The sequence below is a fragment of the Aotus nancymaae genome, unplaced genomic scaffold (genome assembly GCF_030222135.1).
Source record: "Aotus nancymaae isolate 86718 unplaced genomic scaffold, 86718_ANA_hifiasm-v0.15.2.pri h1tg000108l, whole genome shotgun sequence".
Classification (NCBI taxonomy): Eukaryota; Metazoa; Chordata; class Mammalia; order Primates; family Aotidae; genus Aotus; species Aotus nancymaae.
The window spans coordinates 38,759,545-38,772,608 of NW_026988523.1; the positions used below are offsets into that span (position 1 = coordinate 38,759,545).

At 43.8% G+C, this 13,064-nt stretch overlaps 1 protein-coding gene across 1 annotated transcript in view; it reads right to left on the bottom strand.

The window, feature by feature from the left end:
- LOC105715500 (Fc receptor-like protein 6) overlaps window positions 1-11,633 on the bottom strand; it is a 30,831-nt gene extending 19,198 nt beyond the window's left edge. The window contains exon 1 of the mRNA XM_064370818.1: window positions 11,578-11,633. Coding sequence (XP_064226888.1) covers window positions 11,578-11,614 — 37 coding nt within the window. The 5' untranslated portion in view covers window positions 11,615-11,633. The remainder of the gene's footprint in view (window positions 1-11,577) is intronic.
- Between the last annotated feature and the right edge of the window lie 1,431 nt (window positions 11,634-13,064).

Sequence of the window (13,064 nt, forward strand, 5' to 3'; positions counted from 1 at the left end):
ACAAAAAATATTTTCTTGACTGGAAGAGATCTTCCTGGGACTCTCTACCATGAATGACCTAGAAAAAATAACATCAGGCAATCTTTTTTTTTTTTTAACTTTAATTCAACTCAACAAAGACGAATTGAATTCTATTATATGTAAGGCACTGTGGTAAATAAAACTGAGGACACAGAGTTGCATAAAACAGTTTTGTCCCCAGACACTCTAACCACACAGGACAAAACATGTGCGGAGACACAAAGCCAAGCATCAGGTTGCCGTGAGGGTTCAAAGAAGGGAGACAGCCCATCCTGGTGGAGGTCTCACCAGTAGCATCGAGAAGGGGTTTGGAGGGAGCCATAAATCAATAAACTACACATGAAAGAACTGGCTCAGAGACTGGAAATCAAGGCTGTTTTAGGAAACTGTATGGTCAGGTCTGGATGGAGCACAGAATCAGAGTGAGGACTTAGAGGAAAATTAGGGTGGGGGAGAAGATCGGGATGCTCCGAGCAAAACCAAGGCAAAGGAAGTTTAAGGCCAATCAGCAAAGTGTGTCTTCCCTCCTTTTCCTTTTCTCTTACTGTGGAGGGTTCATTCCTATCCACCTGACAGAACACGGATTCTGAACACACTCCCAGGAGGGGCTTCTGGGCTGTAGGCACCTCCCCACGGTGAGCTGTGCCCTTGGACCTGCTCATGTCAAGAGGACTGGCCTCATCTGGCTCAGTGTCCACCCTCCTGAGACCCCTCTTCCCAGCCTCTTCCCCTCTCCCACATCCCCTGACACCCTCCGCCAGCCTTGTCCCTCTGGTCCCTTTACCTCATGGCTGAAAGTGGCTGGCGGTAGAATGGCACCCAACCTCACTGCAAGGGATAAAGTGGCTTTAATTTCCCCTCATGTCAGAGCTCAGCCCTATTTAATGCCTACTGTTCACTCTCTAACACTTTCCATGCTCTCTTCCATCACTCTCTGCATGTCAGTGCCTCTTGGACCCAGCTGACTTTCTTTGTGTCAGAGGGCAGAAGCAGGACCCTCAGGAAGGAGAAGCCCACATGCACCAAGGGACACGGCTCTCGATGTGTGAGAGGGCTGTGGAGGCCGCTCACAGCTTACCTTCCGTGATGGGCTGAACTGTGGCCCCCAAAATTCCTATGTTGAAGCCCTGACCCCATATCCCAGAATGTGATTGTATTTGGATACAGGGAATTTTAAGGGGTAAATCAAGTTAAAATAAGGCCATCAGGGTGGGCCCTAATCCATTCCGATTGGTGTCCTTATAAGAAAAGGAAACCAGGACACAGACACACATAGAGGGATGACTGCTCAGAGACACAAGGAAAAGACAGCTGTCTACAAGCCAAGGAGGGAAGCCTCAGAAGAAACCAACCCTGGCCAGATGCGGTGGCTCACATCCATAATCCCAGCACTTTGGGAGGCTGAGGCAGGTGGATCACTTGAGGTCGGGAGTTCGAGACCAGCCTGACCAACATGGAGAAACCCCATCTCTACTAAAAATACAAAAATTAGCCGTGCGTGTTGGTGGGCACCTGTAGTCCCAGCTACTTGGGAGACTGAGGCAGGAGAATCACTTGAACCTGGGAGGTGGAGGTTGCTGTGAGCTGAGATTGCGCCATTGCACTCCAGCCTGGGCAACAAGAGCAAAACTCTGTCTAAAAAACAAAAAAGAAAAAGGAAAGCAACCCTGCTGACCTTTGACTTTAGACTTCAGCCTCCAAATCTGTGAGGAAATTAATTTCTGTTGTTTAAGCCACCCAGTCTGTGCCATGTGTTACAGCAGCCTAAGCTGACTCCTGCATCTGCCAAGCCTGTGATGTTCTCAAGAAGAGCAGAGGACAACTTCTAGCCCCAGCCAAGAAAGGAGCAAGGACAGCAACCTCACAAGCCGGAGGGGAAACAGCTTTCCTAGACCAGCGGGTGCTGGCAAACAAGGCAAGCTCCTCTTTCCCATCTGCTTTCCATTCTCCCGTGACTGCCTTAGAGCAGACTGGGCTGCTGCAGGCATCTCTGTGCTGGCAGGGAGTGTGCTCAGGTCTGCCTTCAAAAGAACCTGGTGCAAGAAGCCTCCAGCCTCCTGCTGCTGTGTTTTGGATATGTTGGGTGTTCACACCATCCCAGACTGCTCCCGGCGAACGACTGAGCACAGAGGGTGCCAGAAACAGGGCAAGAAACAGGCCACTGTGCCTGATGTGGGGCTAAGAGGCGAGCTCTGTTCTGGGACACTAAGCCTGGCAGGGACGTCCAGGAGCTGCAGTGCAGTTTGAGGATCATCCTACCCGATCCTCTTCCCAGCCTGCTCTTCTTTCCCAGGTGTCCCACCAGCCCTGCTGTCTGAAGTCTCTCCTGACCACTCCTGCTCCCCGCTCTTCATCCTTCACAGGCGCGGCGTTTCCCACAATGACGCCTCTGCAGCTTTAATCTTGTCTTGGCCTCTGCTTCTCTTCACGGATCTGGCTACCCCTAGTTGTCCTTCCTTCAATCCACCCTCCACACTGTTAGAGTCCTCCTCCTTCTAAAGACTGAATCTCATCTTGTCACATTCGGCTTCCATTCTTTCCAAGATGTCTGGTTGCTTACAAGATAAATTAGAAGCTTACGTCTCTTCAGACCCAGCCTGTGCTCAACTGTCTCCTCTCTGATCCTCTTCCCAAGGCCTGTCCTGACAGCCACCTGGAACTATCTACACTCATCTATACGCCAGTGCCACTTGACAGCAAGCCCTCGGGCCGTATGACTCCTCCATTTTGGAACATCTTTCTCCATTCCCACCACCCCTTCCTGCCAGACGCTCACACACACACACACACACACACACACACACACACACACACACTCTTACTTCACCCAGTGATCTCTGAATTCCTATTAAGATCCACTACAAATGTTCCCTTCTCAATAAAAGTTTCTTGGACACACCCAAGCAGAGGAAATCATGCCTCCCTTTGTGCTATTTTTAGCACTTACTAATATCTCTTGTGGCATTTACTAAATTGTCCCACAGTTCTTTGTCTTTTAGGGACACCTTTAGGGTAGGCATAAAGTCATTTTGGTATCTCCAACACTAGCATAGTACTTTGTGTAATGTTAAGTATGTCTGTATGTGTACATATGCATACACACACGTGTGTGCATGAAACATGATGGCATCAGAGTTTCTAGCTTATATCCCAGTATCTTGGCCATTCATTAGCACCCTGGTTAGGATCCTCTCTTATCAACTTATCCTCATGACCAGCTTCTGCCTCCCGTTCCCATCAGAGGTCCCATCTGTGCCTCCTCATCTGTTGGGTGGGGTGCAGCACATATGATAGGTGGGTTATGGAGTGGCCCTGGACTGGAGTCACAATCACCGATTATGTGCTGGAAGTCAGAAGGGGGCAGGGAAGGTCCCCCTTTCCTAGGAAAAGGGTCTTCAAGTTGCCAAGAAAAGTAAGAGATCAAATTCCCCCAAGAAGTAGATTTCTGACCACTCCATGGATTTTTTTATTTTTTGCTTGAGTTAATTTAAGTTAGTTTCTACTACGTGCAACTAAAAGGCTTTCATGAATTCACTTGAAATACTGTTGTTAGGAAGGAAATGACTTGCTTGAGAGATCAAGCTTGGGTTGAAGGTCAACATTGGCCAGGACAGTTAGAGAGCAATTAATCCTCGTGGCAGGGCAGGATGGGGTGGAGGGGATAGATGATCTCTAAGGTCCCTTCTGAGAGGACAAGGGTGCTTCCCCTGATGTGGAGCTTCGCTAAGAAGCAAGCTCTGTTCTGGGACACTAAGCCTGGCAGGGATGTCCTGGAGCTGCAGTGCAGTCTGACGATCGTTCTACCCGATCCACCTGTTCCAACCCATCTCCTCCCTCCCTTCCAAATGTAAAGCAAAAGACAGGACGATCTCCTTGCAGATCTTCAGCTCCCTCAGGGAAAGAGACCCAGCAGAGTCCTGCATGGCAGCAAGGGGTCAGGGCGGAAGAAAAACGAAAGATGCCCAGAGAAGAAAGGCATTGTCTCTCCCTGCAGCAGCCAGGGCTGCAGAGATGACGGAGCACAGGCGGTGGTGTCTTCTAGAGCAGCATGAGCCAAGTTACTCACATGATGTAAGGAGGAAGTAGAGAAACTGCAGTCTCAGCTCAGAGTTTTCCTTACATGCTTTGAAAATAAAGTTACCCTCTGTACAGACTGAATAATGTCCCCCTCCCCTAAAGATGTCCACATTCTAATCCGTGGAACCTGTCCCTGTTTTGTTATATGGCAAAAGAGACTTTGTAGATGTGATTAAATTAAGGATCTTGAGATTGGGAGATTATCCTGGATTATCAGAGTAGGCTTGATGTAATCACAAGAGTCCTAAGAGAAAAGCAGGATGCTGCCCCATGAAGACAGAAGCAGAGAGGGAAGCAGAGTTGGGGACAGAAGACGCTATGCTGTTAGCTTCCTAAAGACAGAGGAAAGGGCCACAAACCAAGGAATACACCTGTATTCTTCAGTAAATAGCAGCTGCCTTGGAATATTACTGCTTGTTATTAAATGATTCAATACACGTAATAGTAATTGCTCAATAAATGCTCGCTATTACACCCGTGGATCTCTTAGAGCTGCACTGCCCAGTATGGCAGCCACAAGCCACGTGTGACCATGCAACACAGGTGTGGCTTTTCTGAATTGAGGTTTGCTGGACATGTAAAATACACATCAAAATTCAAATATTGAGTACAAAATAAAGAATGTAAAATAGCTCAGTAATCTTAATGTTGACTATATGCTGAAATGACATTTTTACCACATCAAATTAAATAAAATATATTATTAAAATTAAATTTCACCTTTTTTCAGTGTGGCTACTAGAAACTTTAAAATTCTGCATAGGCTCACATTATATTTCTATCAGACAGTGCTCTTTAAGTCTCTAACCCCTTGCTGAATAGAACAGACTAGAAGCAAGCCCTACACATTTAGGGAAAGTGGTGTCACACACTGACTCCTTTACAGTCACCCCCGGCACTCATCCACTGCCTCTGCTCTGAATTTCTGTGATGCTGACTGAGGAACATCCCTGGGCTGACAGGTATAACTAAACCAAGAGGGTGATCAGTTGGCCTCAGAGACAGCACAGGCCCCTGCACCAGGACAGACAGAAGTAATCACTTCTTTCTCTGTAAATGTCCAATGAGTTCAGAGCACCAGGCCCCCACACAGTGCCTCAGGGGGCACCTGTACACTCCATGCTGTGGCTATTCCTTTAATCCCTACCACCTGCTCCAAAATGTTTACCCAGTAGTTTGCCATGGTGCTCGAACTTCTACCATTTGGTTGCCTCTTTGGAACAGGAAATTTAACTCTGTCTGGTGACCGTGCCCAGGATTTATAGCTGTTGAGCCTCAGGAGCCATCAGGAACTGAGCTTGCTTTCTTTTCGTCTCTAGCCCTGCTCATTCACTCTCTGTCCAAGAGTGGCCCTAAACCAGAAGAAACCTCCCAGCTTCCTTTTCCTAACAGGCCCTTAAGACCACACACATGGTCTGCTTCCTTATGAAAGGCTCTACTGCCAATCACTGCAGTGATTGCTATGCAGCAATAGAAACTAATGCAACATCTAAAGACTTCATATGGGGCAAACTAAACATAGTGTTAAAAGTGCCCATGAAAATTTCAGAAGAGCTGACACCGACGGCTCAACACAGCCAGGTTTTTTCTTCCTGATTGACTGTGTAAAACACAGCAACAAAAGGACTCAGGCCAGATCTTCTACCTCCATCTACCCCAGAGAGAATAATTCATAATAAGTGAAAAACAGCAAAACTGTCACTAAAATGACCTGAGACTTGGAATTAGGCAAAAGAAAATTCTAAGTGTTCTTTCAGTGCAGTACGAGGCTTGATTTCTATGGACTAGTTTATTTCACAAGACTGTAGGAATACACCAGGCATGGTGGTTCATGCCTGTAATCCCAAAAATTTGGAAGCCTGAGGCAGGAGGATCCCTTGATCCCAGGAGTTCAAGACCAACCTGGGCCACACAGTGAGACTCTGAGAGACAAAGGCTGGACAGACACAGGGGCTGGACACATGGGGTTTTCTGGACAGGCTCTGCAGCACAGCAGCCTTCATGAGAAACAGGCAGAAGGGCCCGGGCATGAGAAGCTACCGCAAACAAAGAGCAGCAGCAGCCATACAAGGCCTTGTTCCCAAGCAACATGAATCATCTCTGAACTGGTCTGCTCCAATCCCTACCGTCTAAATAGCAAATATATTTTTTTAAATATTAACAAACACATATACTAAAAACAGATTTTCATCTTTGCTGAGTGTGTGTTTTTTTCCTACACCAACCTATTCTCCAATTCTCCTACACCAACTGAGTATTATCCTAGAATTCCGTTCCACTCTGAAACTCAGTGGCAGGGAGACTCCTTAAGGGCATAGTCCCATAGGACTGCCGTCATCTCAGATGTCAGTCACAAGCATCAGATCCCCAGGCTACCCACACTTGCATCTGACTTTGCTACAAAGTCGGTCTTCCCACACCCCATCCCTTGCCAGGGCTCAATAATTTGCTAGAATGAGTCATAGAACTCAGGAGCTGCTTTACTTACATTTACCAATTTATTATAAAGGATACAAATGAAGAGCCAAAGGAACAGGCCCAGAGGGTGAGGTCCGGGAGGGTCCCAAGCACAGGTCTTCTGTCCCCATGGAGTTGGGGCACACCATCCTCCCAGGACGTGAATGTATTCCCCAACTCAGAACCTCATTGGTTAAGGGTTTTTATGGAGCTTTTATTACATAGCCATGATTGATGGAATTACTGGCCATTGGTGACTGAATTCAATCCTCAGCCCCTCTCCCTTTCCCAGAGGAGGAGGAAGTGGAGCTCAAAGTTCTGAGCTTGATCAGAATCAGCTCCCATCTTAAAATGATCTAGGCAACCCTGCCAAGAGTCACCTCGTTAGCACAAACACAGATTGCTGAAAGGGGTGCATAATGAATAACAAAAGATGCTTCTACCACTCAGGAAATTTCAAAGGTTTCAGGAGCTTTGTGCCAAGGTTGTGACAGTAAATCTAAATAAGTTATATTTTTCTATGAAATGACAAAGATCTTCATATTCAATCTAACCATATATTGTCTACGAGAGGCACATCCAAAGCAAAATGACTCAGTAGATTTAAAAAGAAAAAGACATAGTATGCCAAAAGAATTAAAGTCCTAAACTATTAAAAATAAAGGATAAGTAGTAAAAATCAAGATCCGCAGTGAAGGTGTGTTTGTCACAAACCTTTAGTTTCTGAATAAGAGGAAAAGGATCAAAACACAATAGCTATGGAGACTTTGTCAGTTCTTAACAGATCAAGTAAACAAACAAAAGATGTAGAATGTCAGAAAAAAAGTCACTGCTGGGATCCACTTTGTAAATATTGAGAAAACAAAACAACAACAGCAACAAAAACCATCTTTTTCACTGTCTATTGAACACTTTTAAAAAATCGATTACATATTAAACCACTAGAAACCTTAAATAAATTTCAAGCCCAGAAATTTCATGACTACATTGCATACCATAGTACAACAAAACTAGAAACTGAAAAAAATGTGGAAACAAAAATTGGGCTGAGTGTGGTGGGTCATGCCTGTAATCCCAGTACTTTGGGAGGCCGAGGTAGGCGGATCACCTGAGGTCAGGAGTTCGAGACCAGCCTGGCCAACATGATGAAACCCTGTCTCTACTAAAAATAAAAAAAATTAGTCAGGCATGGTGGTGGGCACCTGTAATCCCAGCTACTCAGGAGGCTGAGGCAGGAGAATCACTTGAACCCAGAAGGCGGAGGTTGCAGTGAGCCAAGATCACACCACTGCACTCCAGCCTGGGCGACAAGAGCAAAACTCTGTCTCAAAAAAAAAAAAAATTATCCAACTACTTGATTTGAAAACACTCTTCAAAATAATCCATGGATCAAACAAGAAACCAAAACTGCAATAAACAGAACTCTTGGACAATAACGATAATGAAAATACCACATATCAACATCAAGAGAAGACATCAAAATTTATAATCAGAAGTGTAAAATCAAGTTTAGCCTAACGCTGCAGGAGTTACTTATTTTGAGCTCGGCCTAAAGGTTTCTCAGTATATCATGAACTGTAACCTAACTGGATGTGTAAACAGACTGTAGCCTACTTCTGTGCCAATCATCAAGCTTGGGCCAGTCACAGGCATTGAAACCATGTTCAAATAAGGCAAATGCCTGAGGTGTAACCAGTCCAGCTGTTTCTGTGTCTCACTTCTGTTTCCTGTAGGTCACTTTTCCTTTTCTGTCCATAAATATTCTTGCGCCACACAGCAGCGCCATAGTCACTCTGATCCTATTCTAGTTCGGGAGGCTGCCTGGTTCACAAGTCATTCTTCACCCAGTTAAACTCTGCTAAATTTAATTTCTCTGAAGTTTATCTTTTAACCGAAGTGACTTCAAAGAGTTTGATCAAAACAGTAATGAACGTTTGTTGAGCAATTACGGTGTGCTGGACACTGCGCTAAGTAAGCACTTACACAAGTGGTTTCTCAACTTTCCCCTAACTAACCTGAATTGCTTTAATTATCAAATAAGAAAGAATGAAAATATATGAAGTAAGCATACAACTCAAGATGTCAAAAAGAGGGATGTTAAGTTAAGCTTTAGAAACAGAAGAAAAGAAGTAATAAACTTAAGAGATGAAACTCATGAGAAAGCTATGAAGGAGCAGAATTTATCAATCAGCCCCAGCAGGTGTACACAGCAGAAGCTGCCGCGCCCCTCCCATATGCTCAGAGCCACATCAATCCAGTGTCTTCCAAAAGAATTCCAGTGTCAGTGTCTGCATTCCTTTGCCTACCAGCCTTTTCTGAGGCTGTAAGAAGCCTTTCTGCCTGTGCCTGAGACAGGCTATAAATGCCAGGGAATTAACACCCTGACACCACCCACCACCACACACAGTAACCTTCAACTGGTGACTGTCATGAGTTGTATGTGAATAACTCCACTCTGCCACCTCAGGAGTGGAACCCTCTGAGGCATGCTTTTACTCCCCAGATATTCCCACCATGTCCCAGTGCCTATAGAGGTAGCCGGCTGGATAATTCCTCCTCTGCGGACCACCTTTCTACCCCGGGTCACCTCCCTGCTCCCCACCAGGATTTTCCTGTACCAACCAAAAAACAACTTGAATTCAAACCCTTTTCTCAGAGGGAAGAAACCATACACGGAATAAACGTCAAAAAAAGAAAATATTCTACATCTATCAAGGGGGAAGAAAGAAAACACAAATGTGCCATATTAGGAATGATGCATTATAGCCTCAGTTTAAAACTAAAGATTATAACCCTGCCTATGGACTAAAATTTAAAAATATTTCTATGTAAAACTTTATACTAACCTATTTGAAAATATTTTTTTTTAATTTTTTAAATTTTTTAATTTTTATTTTTTAAGACAGGGTTTCACCATGTTGGTCAGGCTAGTCTTGAACTCCTGACCTCAGGTGATCCACCCACCTTGGCCTCCAAAGTGCTTGGATTACAGACATGAGCCACCATGCCCAGCCTGAAAATCTTAATAAAATTGTAAACTTATGGGAAATATATAAGCAATTAAAACTAACTCAAGAGAATGTAGGTCTGAAAGGACTAACAAACATGGAATCATTTGGAAAACATTGGCAAAGGATTGCATCCTCCAAAGAGGGTAGGTCTAAGTAGATAGTTCCTTAATATGATAAAAAAACATATATTTCAAACCAACAGTCAGTTGTTAATGCTATCCAAAAAAAGTAGACTCTACAATATTAATAGTAGATAAAATAGATTTCAAGTCAGAAATATGACTAAAATAGCACCAAAAAAGAGAAAATTACAGACCAATCTGACTTATGAATATAGATGCAAAAATCCTGAATAAAAAATTATCCAATTAAATGCAGCAGTGTGATAAAAGAATAATGCACTTTGATCAAGTAGGTTTATTTTTATAAGAATGCAAGTACCAAAATTAGAATATCTATTAATGTAATATTACCCATAAGAAAAAGATGATCTCCATAGACACTAAAAACAGACTTTTTTGATACTGAAAAAGAAAAATAAACTAGAGATGAAAATATACTTGCTTAATGCGAGAAGAAATATTCATCTCAAACCAATAGGCAATGTTATATTTAAAAGAAAAACTTTGGAGACACTCTCAACAAACAGTACAGTAAAGATGGTTGCCATTGTCACTATTATATAATATTGTTGTGGTTGCTTCAACTCTCTGCAATGAAACAGAAATGTACATCTATCAAAAATAGAAATTTACAGCTATCATAATATAATAGAAATACAAATGCACAGCTATTATAATAGAACTATAAATGTACAGCTATCAGAATCAGAAATGTAATAAATGTACAGCTATTAGAAAAGAGGAAGAGCCAGGTGCAGTGGCTCATGCCTGTAATCCCAACACTTTGTGGGGCTAAGGCAGGAGAACTGCTTGGGCCCCGGGGTTTGATACCAGCCTGGGCAACAAAGTTTTTTTTTTACAAAAAAAGTTTAAAAATTAGCTGGGCATGGTAGTGCATGCCTGTAGTCCCAATTACTTAGGAGGCTGAGGCAGGAGGATCACTTGAGCCCAAGAGACTGAGGCTGCAGTGAGCCGTGATTGTGTCACTGCACTCCAGCCTGGGTGACAAAGTGAGACCCCCATTTCAAATAAAAGAAAGAAAGGAGGAAAGTCTTAACTGCAGTTGACATAATTGCCTATCTTTAAAACTCAAGAATATTGTAGAAATAAACAAAGACCACTCAAATTAAAGCAAGCAGAGGCTATTGATTCTGAGCTTGCTATTTTTAGTGGGTGGTCTGCCACCATCACTTGCATTTAGCAGATACAGAGGCAGGCAGAGAGTAGAAAAGCATTACAGCAGGAGAAAAAGGAAGGGAAGATTTCAGATACACTCTGTGCAATGTTCTGAATGTTTGGCCCCCTGCCACATACACAAAAAATCATATATTGAAACCTACCCCCTAATCCTAATGTGATGGTGTTTGAAGGTGGAGCTTTGAGAAGTGTATTAGTCATGGTGCTCTAGAGGGACAGAACAGGATATATATAAACTCCCCTTTACACACACACACACACACACACAGTTCTGTCCTTCTAGAACACATATATGCGTGTGTGTGTGTGTGTGTAAAGGGGAGTTTAAGGAGTATTAACTCACACAATCACAAGGTCCCACAATAGGCCATCTGCAAGCTGAGGAGCAAGAAAGCCAGTCCGAGACCCAAAGCTGAAGAACCTGGAGTCCAGTGTTCGAGGGCAAGAAGCATCCAGCACAGGAGAAAGATATAGTCTCAGAGGCTAAGCCAGTCTCTTTGCTAAAACATAACAAGAGTCACCTTTGCTCCAGTTCCCAACAAGTTCCTCATCTCCATCTAAAACCACCTCAGACTGGATTTCGTTGTCTGTATCCTTATCAGCATTTTGGTCAAAGCCATTCAGCAAGTCTCTAGGGAGTTCCAAATTTTCCCACCTTTTCCCATCTTCTGAGCCCTCCAAACTGTTCCAACCTCTGCCTGCTGCCCAGTTCCAAAGTCGCCTCCACATTTTCAGGTATCTTTTCAGCAGTGCTTCACTCTACTGGCACCAATTTACTGTATTAGTCCATTTTCATGCTGCTGATAAAGACATACCTAAGGGTGGGCAATTTACAAAAAAAAAAGAGAGAGAGAGAGATTTATTGGCCTTACAATTCCACATGGCTGGGAAGGCCTCAGAATCATGGCAGAAGGTGAAAGTCACATCTCACATGGCGGCAAACAAGAGAAGAGAGCTTGTGCAGAGAAATTCCCCTTTTTAAAAACCATCAGATCTTGTGAGACTTATTAACTATCACGAGAACAGCACGGGAAAGACCTGTCCCCATGATTCAATTACCTCCTACCAGGTCCCTCCCACAACACATGAGAATTCAAGATGAGAGTTGGGTGGTGACACAGCCAAACCACATCAAGAAGTAATTAGGTCATGATGATGGAGCCCTCATGAACAGGACTGGTTCCCTTATAAGAGGCCAGAGACCTCTCTCACCCTCTTTCTGCCAAGTGAGGCTACAACAAGAAATCAGCAGTCTGCAATCCAAAAGAGGGTCCTCACCAGAACTCAATCATGCTGGCACCCTGATCTCGGACTTCCTGCCTCCAAAACTGTGAGAAATAAATTTCTGTTGTTTATAACCTATGCAGTATGTTAAAGCAGCCAGAACTAAGACACCCTGATAGATTTGTGGCATGGGAAAGCAGGAGGTAGGCTAACTAGAAGCATCGTATGTGATCAGTTGGAGAGCATATTTGGCTTCCTCTGGTTGGTCTTGAATTGGAAGCAGGGGCAAAAACTGGGGAGTGAGCCGTCATTGACTAAATCCTGACTTCTGGGCCAACTGCTACAGAGGTCCTGCTCTGACTTCCTGGGCTGTTTGCTGCAAAAATTGTGGGTCAGATCTCTGCTGTCATATATGGTCTGAGCATGGTCTATTTGTATATTTATTCTGAATAGCAATCAAAAAATAAAACTAGTAACAACATAACGTAATGAACTATAGTTTTAACTTGGATTTCTGCCTCCAGAGTATCTTCAAGTCATTCAGCCTTCTTAAATCACCTTTCTCTTTAATTCAAACAGAATAGCTTGATCCTCCATCCCATGTAGAAAACCTGGCATTTTTCCAGTTGAGCAGGATTATCAGCAGACTTGATACTTCTCCTGGTTACCTCTTGCTGTAACTTCTCAATTTCACTGGATTCTCAGTCTTTGCTCTTCACTTGCCTCTCATTGCAATTTTATTCCTCCTGCATTGCTTAGCCCCATGCTGAACACTGCCCCCATTCCTTCATTCATCAAAGCATCATAAATCCAAGCCCTTTACATACAGCAGGATTTTCCCCAAAGCAACTGGGAAAATAAAGAGTATATTTATTGCACAGTAGCAGAGGCAACAACGTTGACTATAAGTCAACCCTGTAGAGAAATGCATTTTCCATTGCTCAGTACAGGGACT